Source organism: Lepus europaeus, chromosome 12 (assembly GCF_033115175.1).
Source record: "Lepus europaeus isolate LE1 chromosome 12, mLepTim1.pri, whole genome shotgun sequence".
NCBI classification, from domain to species: Eukaryota; Metazoa; Chordata; class Mammalia; order Lagomorpha; family Leporidae; genus Lepus; species Lepus europaeus.
This window is the reverse complement of record NC_084838.1, coordinates 20,104,805-20,118,095: the sequence shown is the minus strand read 5'-3', so window position 1 is coordinate 20,118,095 and position 13,291 is coordinate 20,104,805. Positions and strand designations below refer to the sequence as shown.

At 58.9% G+C, this 13,291-nt stretch overlaps 1 protein-coding gene across 3 annotated transcripts in view; it reads left to right on the top strand.

The window, feature by feature from the left end:
• Nucleotides 1-13,291, top strand: part of COL27A1 (collagen type XXVII alpha 1 chain) — a 128,156-nt gene that overhangs the window by 55,402 nt on the left and 59,463 nt on the right. For all 3 annotated transcript variants that reach the window (XM_062207706.1, XM_062207705.1, XM_062207704.1), the window contains 6 exons: nt 1,061-1,105; nt 7,987-8,040; nt 8,698-8,742; nt 11,434-11,487; nt 12,625-12,678; nt 13,120-13,173. In XM_062207706.1, the coding sequence (XP_062063690.1) occupies nt 1,061-1,105; nt 7,987-8,040; nt 8,698-8,742; nt 11,434-11,487; nt 12,625-12,678; nt 13,120-13,173 (306 nt within the window). The remainder of the gene's footprint in view (nt 1-1,060; nt 1,106-7,986; nt 8,041-8,697; nt 8,743-11,433; nt 11,488-12,624; nt 12,679-13,119; nt 13,174-13,291) is intronic.

Here is a 13,291-nt window from a genome sequence, read left to right as displayed (position 1 = left end):
TAGCACTGGGATGAGAAGGAAAGTGAGGGTACCTTCCAGGCGAAACAAGGAGCGCAAGCAGTCATGGAGGAAGGCGGAGTCAGAGCTTTCCATCCATACATGACTGACTGGATGCACCAACATGATAAGCCACATTGTTCCCGAAGTTTCCTTGGGCGGGGGCGGGGGTGTGTTGCCACTCATGGCCTGGAGTTGCAGAAGGACTTGAAGTCTGCTGTCCGCTCTGCCTCTGATTTAGTAAGTGACCTTGGACCAGCCACTTCCCTTGGCAGAGCCTCAGTTACCCCACTTGCCCTCCTTGTCCCCTTCTTGGTGGCCAAGGTGATGACCTCCCACCTGGGCAGCCCCAGGATGGTGCCGAGGGAGGCAGATACCTTCCGAGGGTTGTGGTAGTTCTCACAACTCCTAGAGCCCCAAGTTTTCTTTACTCTTCTGTTCTTTCCCACCTTGACCTTGATGCTAACCCCTGCACCTGTTCTGGCTGGTGTGAGCAAGGAAGACTCATTTTCAGAGGTGCAGTGACTGAGCTGTAGGGGACACATCCCTGAGCCTCCTCCCCTGATTCCCCTGCAGGAACCCCTCTGGTGTCTCAGAGGCTCCCGATGGAGGAAACCCAAGGGCCTGGTGTTGGGGGGGGGGCCTCCAAGGGCCCCCATCAGAGAGAGAGAGGGAGGCTGATTGGTGGCACTCAGCCAAGAGCATTCCTAGCTTTGTGATTGCCTTGCACCTGACTCTGGGCCAATCCTGTCACCTGTGGAGATCCAGTTTTCCCATCTCAAAGGTGGGCATGAAATGGCAAGCACTCTGTGTACCTTTGTTACTATGACTGTGATACCACCCACACCCCCATTTCTACAGATGTGGGAAGCAGAGGGCAGAGGCGGGAGGGAAGGTCTGATGATTCCAGGCCAGACTTGGGAGAGTCAGCTGGATGCTGTGGTCAGGAACAAGGAATGTCGGCTCTGAAAGATCCCTCCAGGTGCCTTACGGGAGGATGGCATGGAGGGAGGGGCCCTGGAGGGACAGAGACAGTAACCGCCCACTCTCTCTCCATCTGCAGGGGGAACTGGGCCTGCCAGGGCCCCCAGGAGTCCCAGGCCTCACTGTAAGTACACAGACACCTGGGAGTGGGAACTGGGTGGAGCTGGATTTGGGAGAGGGGGGAGCTTGCAAAGTCCCTTGTGTTACCAGACCCCAGGAAGGGCTGAGGAGGGGACGCCCTACTGTGTGGCCTCAGGTGAAGCACCTACCTACTCTGAGCCTGTTTCCTCATTGGTTCAATGGCATGGTGTGTGGCACGTGGGACTGCCCATATGTTTTCCCACCTGCTACCTATTCGTTACCCTGTAAAGTCTGGGGCAGGTGCTGGCATGCCCGTTCCCTCAGGTCTAGGGGGGAAACTGAGGCTTGGACTATGTTGGGCAGTCTTTGCCCTCTTCCTCAAAGCACTGACTATGCAGCCAGATCACCAGGGTTCTGGTTTCAGATCTGCCGTGTCCTGGCTGTGTGATGGGGACCACGTCACCCTCACCTGTAAAATGGAGGGGAGGAGTGGTTGTGAGGATTAAAGGAGACGTTGTCTTATTGTCCTTGGCACAGGATCTGGTACTCGGGGAGTGCGTGATTCGTGGCAGAGGTCATTCTGTTCATTCGTGTTGTGGCCCCCGAGAGAGGCTGGCGCGCAGCGGGGGAAGGTGGCCTGAGCTTGGTTTCTGTCCCACCTGGCCAGGTCTTTTTTTTTTTTTTTTTTTTTTTTTGACAGGCAGACTGGACAGTGAGAGAGAGAGACAGAGAGAAAGGTCTTCCTTTTGCCGTTGGTTCACCCTCCAATGGCCGCCGCGGCTGGCGCTCTGCGGCCGGCGCACCACGCTATTCCGAAGGCAAGAGCCAGTTGCTTATCCTGGTCTCCCATGGGGTGCGGAGCCCAAACACTTGGGCCATCCTCCACTGCACTCCCTGGCCACAGCAGAGAGCTGGCCTGGAAGAGGGGCAACCGGGATAGAATCCGGTGCCCCGACCGGGACTAGAACCCAATGTGGCGGCGCCGCAGGTGGAGGATTAGCCTAGTGAGCCACGGCACTGGCCCTGGCCAGGCCTTAAGAGTGGTTCTGACCTTGGACAGTGAGTCCTGACCTTGGACAGTGAGTCCTGACCTTGACCCCAAGAGCCTGTGAGAGGCCCAGGCCTGGGAAAGGACTGGGGACATCTGGTGCCCCCTGTGCCCTGTCCCTGGGTCATGCCTCAGGAGGCTTGAGGCTGGGAGGCCATGTCAGCTGTCCCCTAGCTTCACAATGAGTGGCCAGCTTTGCCACTCCAGCAACTATGCCAAGACATTTAGCCCAGAGGGAGGCTGGAGAAGTCCTCGGGAGCCTCACTGCCCGTCCAGTCCGCGGCTAAGGGAGCAGTCCCTAGGACAAGACTGCCTGTGTTCAAATCCTAGCTCTACCTCCTGTTTAATCAAAATCTTGAGCAAATGTCTTAACTTCTCCATGCCTCAGTTTCTTCATCTGCACAATAGGAATAATACTGGTAGTGGAGGATTGTTGTGAAGATTAAAATGGACCAGTACCTATGCAGTGCCTGGTACATAGTGAGCACTTGAGAAGTCGTTATAATAGCTGTTGTTACTATTTTACAAGTGTGTTGCACAATCACAGACACTCACATGCATATGCACACAGAATGTTTTATGCCTGGTAGCAGCTGTCTGGATTGCTGAATTGAGAAGGATTGCATTCCCTTTGGAACTTGACGGGAGAGGCTGCTGCAGTTGATTAGTGATGCCTGCCTTGGCTTGGGATGGGCAAGTGTTAACATATGAGTCACACACTTGTCACCCCCGGTGCCCATTCAACAGCACTTTGCTGAGTACCTTCTTTGGCACAAGCTGCTGACCTAGATGTTTTGGAAACAGAAATATTTGCCACGGGGGTTAGAGAACTCTCTAGATGTCTTGTAATCCAGCTCCCTCTAAGCCAGCAAGAAACTCCCCTGGGCGTCTTGGTCACTTGAACCCCTCTGGTGTTAGAAGCTCCCTCCGTGCCCTGGAGCCCAGGCCGCTCTAACAGGGCTCTCATGGTTTTCCTGTGCAGGGAGCCCAGGCGGCTCTGCTATCCCTGGGAGGGGTCAAGACGCTCTTGTTCTTCCTCAGGCCCCTGCCTCGGGCTCAGCAAGCCTGGTCCCCACAGGTTTTCTGAAGCGAGGTTTGCATTTCCTGGCTGTCATCCTTGGCACAGCGTCCCATTTGTCATTGTCCCAGCGACTGCCAGGTGTCCTGAGAGAGGCAGGAGTATTGCTTGGCTGAATGAATGCACATTCTGGAGATGCAGACTTGGCTGTCCCAACCCTTGGCCGTCCTGATTCTTGGCCACTCGTTCCTACCTCTGCTGTCCATAGTTAGCATAGCCAGAGGAAATATAAGACGCCTGGTTCCTTTGAAAAGTTAGCTGCGATATTCAGAACACGTTCATTGTAAACCATCATTTGTTTATCTGACATGCAGGTGTCACTGGACATCCCATCGTTTTATGCATCCAGTCTCGCAACCCTGTTTGCCATTGTCTCTCTTCGGAGGGTCCTGTCTGACAGTTGGTAAAACTGAGGCCCTTGGCCAAGGTCACATGCAAGGCAAGAGAGGACAGAGGTGGAATGAGGCTGTGACTCCTGACTCCAGTCCAGCTCACTGAGTGACCTGAGCTGGAGGAGAGCCCTGCCTTTCTCAGAGCCTGTGCCCACTGCGTGAGACCCCAGCCACAGCGCGGTTCTGTGCTGCCTCGTGGCTCTCTCTTGCCATGTGCCTTTCTCTGCTTTCAGCCTCTCTTGGGCCCCATGCTTAGGTGCCCTTTGCAGCCAAACAGAATGTCCCTTCCAACTTGTGCCTTCGGGGAGAGGGGGTTGTCACAGGGCTGGGCCTGGGTCCCCCGTGTCACCACGGCCCCCCAAGTGAGTGCCCCCCTCCCGCTCTGGATTTTTTTGGGAACAGCAGCTTCTGTGCCTGGGGAAAAATTTGCCTCCCCAATGAGTTGGAAAAGAAAGGAATTTTCTAACCGGGAGGAGGCCTGGTGAGTCACCTCTGGTTTTCCAGAGGATACACATGGGACTGGCGTTTACTGAGAACCCTGCGAGTGGAGGGTCACACGTGTCCAGCGCCTGCTGTCTGGTCAGCCGACATGATTTGCATGCAGACGGAAGCTCAGACTCCCCCCTCCCCCCGGGGCCCTTGCAGCCGCAGGAAGGACGCGAGACGACAGCCGAGCATTTATTGAGCTCTGCGTGTGCTTGACACGCATTAGCTGTGCGAGCATCGGGTGCCCCGGGTCACCAGCCGGGGAGCGGAAGTGTGTGACTCCCAACCCAGTCCCCATCAGCCGCCAGGGGCCCCCTGTGGCCTCCGAGGTGCGAGGGCCTCCCCAGGGCCCCTTTGAGTAACTGAAACCCTTTGGCTGGCCCTCAAGCAAACGGCACCGGGTTCCAGAATCTGCTCAACAAAGACAATGTCTGTCTTTTTGATTCAGAGTGACACAGAGGGAATTTTGGCTCATCCATTTAATGAAACCCAAAGAACACACACTCTGGCCAAAAGCCCCAGCATGTGGGGTCCACACGTTCTGTCCACCACATCCTGTCACGGCGCTCATCTGGCTTTGTTTCTTGTCTAGAAAGTAAGGTCAGGAGCCCCACTAGTTGCCACCCACCCAAGCCTACCCTCTCAGGTGGGGAGTGGGATCACCATTTCACAGCTCAGGAAGGCTCGGAGAAGGTGAGGCACCTGCCTAAGGCCACACAGCTGATATGCTGGACCCAGGCTTAACTGCCAGACCTCACGCTCTTCCCTGCTGCCCCATGTGGCCAGCTCTGCAAGACTTGGAACACCACAGCAGGTGTGTGGGGACGTGGGCTGGTCATGCCAGGGGCCTTGGAAGACCACACAGAAGCTGAGACCAGCCTCAGCCCACTCCTTTTTGGGGTTTTTGGGAAGAGGTGTGCTTGCCCCCAGAGGCAGTCCCCTAGAGGGTTTGTGAGACGCGCGGCTCTCTGTCACCGTTCACGAAGCTGCTGCCAGCAAGTGCATCCTCAGGGCCATGCCCTGTGCTAGGTGCTGGGGTTGCAGAGGTGAGGTCCCCAGATGCCACCTGCTGTCAGTCTGGTGCCAGTCGTGTCCCCACTGGCGTGCACAGAAATGACAGTCTGTGTGGGGAGGGTCATGAGCAGAAGGCAGGGGGCTCTTGACCTGACAGCTTGGCATGATATGGTCCCTGAGGTCAGGGAGATGACCTTGGCCTTGGACAGATGGTGTAAGCAGGGTGACAAGTACAGTAGCGGTAAGAGCCAGAAGCTGGGGAGGGTACATGGCCTGGTCTGTCCAGCCGAAGGGGAGCAGCAGGGCAGCAAGGTGAGCACCGTTGGGGGTGGAGCAGGTCACTGGAGGCATCCCTGCTGGGGTACCCGCTGTGTCTATTCTCAAGCTGGTGCTGTCGGCTGATCGTGCACGAGTGGCAGCGACAAAACAGCCTTGGGTCCTTTATTGGAATCAAAAACCCATGACATTGGGGTCAGGCAGGCAGACAGACTTGGATTCTGGTCCTGCCTCAGCCCCTGTCACTGCTTGGTTGTGGGCAAGGTTCTTCCTCATCCAAGCTTCGGTTTCTCATCTGTAACATGGAGTGGGGTCCGCCCTGGTGCTGACCTCAGGGGGTTGCCCTTGGCAGTGGGTGAGTGTCTGAGCCGCCAGCACTAGCGCTGCTTGGGGTCTGGCATGCGTAAGACCTTGAGCCGTTGCTGGTGCAGTTGACAGTGGCCTTGGTGGGGGTCAGAAGGCGGGGCCAGAGCATGCCGTGCGGTGCTGGCGGCTCAGAGCAGAGGGGAACAAGGAGCTGAATGAAGGGCCTTGCTCGCTGTTGGCTTTTGTCGGGGGTGGGAATTCTGCATCTCCCTGGCCACACTGCCCTCCAGGGGTCTAGCGGGCAGTGGATGGAAGGTGGCCTGGAGTCTCCTCTGCCCCTCCCCACAAGGCATTTGTAGCCCAGTGCCCCAAATCCTGCCAATACCCAAAGACCTCCTCTCCTCCAGCCACCCCAAAGCCAGCAGCCCTTTGCCCTGGATTCCTGGCCCCAGCACCCACGGACCCCTCTGGAGAGTCCTGGAGAGGCCAGCAGAGGCAGTGACCATGCCAGCCCGCACTGCACTGAGTCCCCACGCATCATGCCGCCTGCAGGCCCTGCGTGTGTTCCCAAGCTGCTGGCTGGTCCCCGTGCCCGCTGCCCGGCCTGTGCGTCGCCTCCTCCCGCAGAGCTGGCCGTTTATTTGCACACCATGGGCACCCGGAGGCGGCCACCCCTCACTCCCTCAGGCGGTCAGGAGGGATCACGCCGTGCCCCTCCCCACCTCCTCTCCGGAGAGCACCCAGAAGCTGTGGCAAGGGACCTCCTGGTGCGGATCCCAGCTCTTCCCTGGCTCTGCAACCTTGCTGCAGCCTGGACTTCTCCCAGCATGGGTCTCCTCCTCTGTAGAGGAGCAGCAGGACCCATCTTTTGGGCCGCGGAAAGGGCTTGGTTGCTCGCTGCCTGGCACAAGTATGGCCGTGGGCGGCTGTGACTGTTGTCACTCTCTTTGCTGCAGGTCACACAGCCCCTCCACAGCACAGCTAGGGCCAGGCTCCTGCCACTCTGGGCAGGACACAGAGATTGGGCCTGTCTTTAGCCAGGCCCTGCCGCATGTGGGGGCCTGTGCCATCCCTCGGTCTCTCTCCTGGGGACATTCTGTTGCCCGGCCTGTCTGCTGCAGGAACCAGGCAGGATTGCACTTCCTCGTGCTTGGCCCGGCCTCCCTCCGAGTGTCCAGGCAGCTCCGGCAGGAACTGAGTCCCAGCCTTTGTGCCTCCAGTGCTTCCCAGCTGCGCCCCCAATCCTGGGGTACTTGCTAGGGATCTCCACAGAGTCTGATTTGAGGTCATAGGAAATTGAGGCCCAGAGAGGGCCAGCACGTTGACTGAGGTCACACAGCAGCCAGATGCCTAGAGCAGAAGACAGGCAAGGGAGAGAGGGCAGTGTGTTCGGGGTCCTCTGTCTGTGTGTGGGCTTTGCTGTGATGGCTGTGAGGGGGCGGGTAGAGGGGATTGGGGGAAAGGAAATCCAGTGGCCTCCCCTCCACCAGGGTTTCTCGGCCTTAGAACTCCCGGCGTTTGGGGCTGGGTATGGTTTCCCGTGCCTTGTGGGGTGTTGAGCAAAACCCCTGACCTGTATCCACCAGCTGCCGTGAGCACCGCTTACGCTGAGACAGAGCCATGTGTGCTCAGTCAGGACTCCTGAGGCCGTGCTGGGAGGGGCACAGGATTGTTCACTCACTCACTCATTCATTCCCATTTGTCCCACGAGGACACTGAGGCAGGGAGAAGTTGAGCCAGCAGTGGAGCAGAGGGAGGGCACGCGGCCCGACTGACTCGAAGCAGTGCCCCTCCCACCTTCCAGGCCCTCACAGGAGAGCTGTCTGCGAGTCTCAAACCCCCATCACCCCTACCGGAAGCTGGGTCTCCCTGCTTTGGCCAGGCTCTGGCGGCTGGTCTTAGCCTCCTGGGGATCCATTTCCCATGCTGGGGTTCCTGGTTGCAGAAGCAGAAGGTCTCCCCCTCCCTCAGCTCAGGGAGTCAAAACTCCTGTTTCCATTTCATTTAACTCTGCAGCGGCTCGATGGGCTCCATTTTATGGAGAGGAAGACTGAGGTCTGAGGAAGTCAGATGAAAGGCCTTGAGTCCTTTGGTAGCTGATGTGGAAAGAAGCAGGGGGTAGGGGGCAGCAGTGAGGCCATGAACCAGAAAGCATCTATCTACATGAACTTTATTCCAGTGCTTGAGCGGCGGTTAACGGAGTGAGGAACACTCTCAATGCCCAGATCAACCCAGTGGAATTGTGTCCTTGAACTTGAAACCATGGGACTGGTCCTCCTGGAGCCGCCCGTCACTCACACAGCATCTTCTCTCTCTCTCCCTAGGGTGACATGGGAGCGTTGGGTCCGATTGGCTACCCAGGACCCAAGGGCGTGAAGGTAAGCAAGCTGGCCCCCAACTCGGGCCTCATCCCAGCTGGGCACACCCCCCTCCCCTGCCCTATCCCCACGAGCTCCAGCCCATGGCAGCCTGGGAGGAAGGGTGACCTTAGCTGATGCTGCAGGAAATGCTCCGTGGGGGTGGGGAGTGCTGGGGCGGAAGCTGGACAGGGCAGGAGCTCAGCTCTCCTCTGGGCTGAGCGCCAGCCGTCATCTGCATGTCATTTAGGCCAGACGTCTTTATTGGGCAGCAGTCCTTGGGCTGAGCAGGAGGTCGATTTGTTCCGGACCTCAGGGCGCTGGAAGTCTGGTGGGGGCCATCGCCAGGATGGCAAACCAGTGAACTCCGTCCATCCCCGAGGAGGAGGGGTGTGCGGGAGGACAGGCTAAAACTGCTGGGACAACCCAGTTTGGCCAACGTCTCTGAGACACAGCTCACCGAGCCCTCCCCTCCTTCCTCTGGAGCTGTGCCCAGCGCCCCTGCTCCTAGCTCTTTGTCTCCACACCCATGCCCTGTGCCCTGGGAGTCCTTCCCCAGTTTACAGATGGGAACACTGAGCCCTGGCTTGGGACACCTAGCTCGGGGTCTTGTGGCGAGGGCGTGGGTGAGGGCCAAGGCTGCTGACTCACAGCCTGCCCGGGGCCTTTGTCTTCCAGGGGCTGATGGGCAGCGTGGGGGAGCCCGGACTGAAAGGTGATAAGGTGATCTGAATGCTCCCTTATTGCACTGTGGGTTTTCTGCATGCTGCCCCCCTCTGCCCGCCCGCCCGCCCGGAGGCTGCTGCTGGTTTCTCGCCAGGTCCACACCCCTGCACTCTGCCTGCCTCCCTGTGCTCCCCGGCTTCTTCCTGGACACTCTGGGCAGGGCTCGGGCAGGTGGTTCTGGGGCCTGCACACCTTGGTGGACAGAGCATGGGCCGCTGTTCTCCAAGGGTGAGGGGTGAGTCAAGGCGGTCTCAGGGTCCAGGGAGCAGAAAGGGGGCCAGGGTGTTCCTTGAGGGCCCATAGCCTAGGGGAGGAACAGTGGGAAAACATCTCCAGGGTGTGCTGTCTGTGAGTGCAGTGGGAACCCAGCACTCTCCTCTCCTGCCTCTCCTCCAGCTGCTACGGGGGACGCCTCCCTAGCACGTGTCCTCTGATCAGCCTGTCTCCTGAACCCTCCCTGTCTCACCCTGTGCCAAACCAGAACTGAAGATGGGGGAGGGGCCCAGAGCAGGCAGCGTCTGAATGACACGCACTCCTTGTGCTGTGCCCCAGGGCTGACTTCCTGTCCCTACTTCCAGTCCCTTGGCCAACCAGGACCCCTCAGAGAACTATGGGAGGGCTACGGGGCAGCGTTCAAGTACCCACAGGGGATCTGAGGGGCTGACTGCCTCGCAGCCGCCCGTGGCCAGACTCCTTCTGCACCTGTCTTCAGACCACTGCTTCCTCCTCCACCAGAGTCGTAGCAGCAGGTGCCAGGTGTTAGGCACCCCCTGAGAATGCTACGGGGATTAACCCATTCTTCCTCCACCCCCTAAGACATAAGCTTGCCCCAGGCCACACACAGGTAAGTAGAGAGTCAGGATTCGAACCCAGGCACCTGCTCCAGAGAGAAGGGAGGTTGGAAGGTCGGAGAAGCTGAGGCTCTGGGGATTCCCCTCCTGCTGTGCCTGGGGAAACAGACCTGAAAGGGGATAAGAGCTTTGTCCAAGATGTGATGAGTTCCTGGGGGAGCCAGCGCAGGCCCTTGATGGGCAGCAGTGGGCACCCCAGAGTTTCATCATGCCCGCTCCCAGGTAGCCAGCCAGGTGCAGCACCAGTCCTGGTCCTTGCTCCATCTGCTTCTACCCCTTCTGCCTCCGCCTGTCGTGGCCGTGCCTCCCGCTGCAGCCCCCCTGCCCCTGGCTCTGCCCTGCTGCCTGCCTTCCAGGGCCTTCTCTGAAGGGACATCCTGGTGGAAGCCAGGTTCCCCACACCTACCTGCTAATCCTGAGGCTCGAGACATCAGCGCCCTGCAAACGAAGTCACCGACCGGGCGGCAAGGCAGCTGGGGAAGTGAGACGGAGCTTTTTATAGGCTCCTTCGCCAAGCTGGCCTCGGCTCCCTGCTGCTTCAGGAACATGGAAATAAATGTGCTACATGGAAGTGGCTGGGCTGCTGCCGGGGGCTGCGGGGGACGCTTAGCAATGAGAAAGCTCTGGAAAAAAAAAGGGGGGGGGTAGGAAATTATTTTCATGCCCGTAGTTTTCAGGAGAATCAAAGAAGCCTTGGGGGAGGAGGGCACAGAGTGAGAGCAGTCTTTTCTGTGCCCTTGCTGGGCGGAGTCTGAATGTCTTCTGATCCCAGCTGCATGCCTTGCCCCCCCCCCCCCGCCTCCCCTGGGATGACCCAGCTGTCCCTTCACTCTCTGTGGTCACTGCTGTCCAGGTCGCTGGTTTTCCATGACCCAGCCCGGCTTCAGTCCCACTTACAACCACTTGGCTCCCTCCCCAGCGTGGAGGCGCGCTCTGGAACCGAAGCTGCTCCCGCCCAGCGCTCTCCAAACCCCTGTCCTGATTTCCTAGGGGCCTTTTTCCAGCTTTGCTTTTGTCCCATTTGAATTTTATTTTTTACCCTCTCGTTCCTCTTTTGGACATTCATAAAAAAAAAAAAAGTTTCTGGGTTCCCAAAACTCCAGAGTGTTGTACAGGATTTTCCAAATTGGAAAACCAGAGTAAGTTAAAAAAAATAATTTTTATTTTCAATTCTGGCTTTTGTTCTGCCCAGGAAGTCCGTCTGCCGGGTCATGGCCCTGGCTGCACAGGGTGGATTCTCGAAGATTCTCCATTCTGCCTGGGCTTTTCTCCCACTTCTGCTGCCAGCTCCCAGGGCTGCAAAGGGTTCTGAGGCCTGAGCTGATGGACTGGCATTGGTGGGGACAGGGTGAGGTGGCTCTGGGCCTGAGGAGAGCCATCCCCCAGTCTAATCTATGGCAGCTTATTCAGTGTAACCCAGCTAAAAGCAGGAGTACCCAGGACGCCTCTCAGATTCAGTATCCCCGAGGCCTGTGCTATATACACTTTCTTAGAAAAGTGCTGGACCGAAGTGAAGACCGGTTTTCTCGCTGGCATCCGTTCATGGCGCCCAACTTGAAGGGTCCAGAGGGGTCCAGTTCCTTTGCTCTGCAAGAGTTCATTCCGATCCCAGGGCTGCTCAGTGTCTGTGGCTGCGTTCCCTGGCAGGCCCCCACATAGGGCCTGCTGTCCCCGTCCGCGCGGCCCGCCCTGTCTTCTGTCATCCAGGCTGCTGCTGGTCACGGCAACTCTGGGCCAGCCTCAGCCTAGCTGTACCCCGCCCGCGGGTCTGCAGGGGGCGGTGCGTCATGAGGGCTTGTGGTCGCCATGGTAACCTTCTTTGCTGGTGTGTACTTAGGGTGAACAAGGGCTTCCAGGTGTGTCGGGAGATCCCGGCTTCCAAGGAGACAAGGTAATTGTATCACGCGGTTCCCCAACCCCTACCCCTACCCCTGCCCCTGCCCGGCTGCTCCCTGGGCCTGGCCTCCCTCCCAGGGCCCCTCAGGGGCTGGGACACCTATGACATAGCTCCGTGTCCAACAGTCCTGTCTTCTCCATCCCCAATCCATTTGTTGGTCACCTCCTGGGCTTCACAGTGGACTCCTAACTTATTTTCAGCTTCTTCCCTCCCAGTGTGTCTCCCTCACTCATCATCAAATTGTTCTGAGGGCTCTCACACCTTCCACGGCTGCCTCCTGCTCCACACCCCGGCACGCAGGACCCAGTTCAGTGGGTCTCTCACTGACCTGGCTGGGTTCCAGCCCCACTGCACCCCAGGCCTTTGCTTGCACTGCCACACTGCCTGGGTCACCCTCTGCCCAGCCTGTCGGCGCTATCCTATGCAGAGGCCGGTTTTGCCACCCGTTCAGGAAGTGGCTACTTCCCTCTGTGGTCCCCGTGCAGCACTTGGGGTACACCCCTCTCCTCTAGTTTGGGGGGGACTTGTGCTTAGGGCCTAGGCTGCCTTAACAGTGGCTATCTAGGAGGTGTTGGAGGGAGTGAGGAACTGGCCTTCCTGACCGACAGGTTGCTCCAGGGCGTGAACCATGGTAGCCTTGACCTCCAGAGCCCAGCCATGGGCCTGCTGAGGCCAGCTCTTCGGTCCTGCGTCCTGCAGCACATGGCCACAATCCCAGGATTGCCGACTCCCAGGCCAACCCTGGGGCCGGAGCCCCTCTCCCAGCCACTCTGAGTCCAGCCCCCCCAGGCTCCTCCCTCTGTCCTGGCTCACCCACCCCCCTGAGCCGGCCTCAGTGTCCACAGCTGTGAGCCATGCCGCCTGACTGCATCTCACACTAGGCCCTGTCTGCGGAGTTCCCCCAGCATGAGTGGGGCCCCAGGGTCTCTGGGTCCTAGTGAGGGCGGGGCTGTGGCTTCCCCTTAGCCTTCCTGGAATCTGGCCTCCAGTGCCAGGCAGGTGTCCCAAGCTGGGGCCTGTGGCAGAGAAACCCACAGAGGACCTTCTCGCCCTCAGACGCGGGCCTCCTCCAGGCCTGGGGCCGGCCATTTCTCTTCCCCACTAACCCGGGCTGCTCTGGGTCTTTTCCAGGGGAGCCAGGGGTTGCCAGGGTTCCCAGGCGCACGGGGGAAGCCAGGGCCTCTGGTGAGTACCTTCCCCCTCACACCCCCCTGCTGGCCGTGGGACGCGTCTGGGGACAATGTGCCCATTTGACAGATGGGGACACTGAGGCCAGGAGAGGCCTCACAGGCAGCACCCTGACAGGAAACAGAGGCCCCGGTGCCTTGGAAGCAGTAGTCCCGCAACTCCTAGGAGCTGTGGGTGTCGCTCACGGAGGGTCACTGGCACCAGCCTGTATTGTGCTGTTTGCTTTGAAGGCTTCCACCGCCCCCTGCTCCCCTGTTAAGGATGGCAGAACTGGTGAGGTCACTTGCCCGCCGCCCCACAGCTAGCGTGTGTCGGAGGCGGGGTTTGAACTTGTTGCTGTTGAGGCAGATTTTCAGCCAGGTGGGGGGGTATACGAGGGCTTGGTGGAAGGGGGGTTCCTCACTCACCCCACCCCCACCCCACACTCTCTTCTCCCAGGGCAGAGTTGGAGACAAAGGATCTCTCGGGTTTCCTGGGCCCCCTGGCCCCGAGGTACGTAATGCCCCATTTCTCTGTGTCTGCCTGCGGCTCCATCAGGGTGGGTGTCCTTGGAACACCGAGGCCTGGAGAGGCAGACGGACTGGCTCAAGCTCACACAGCAAGCGAGAGG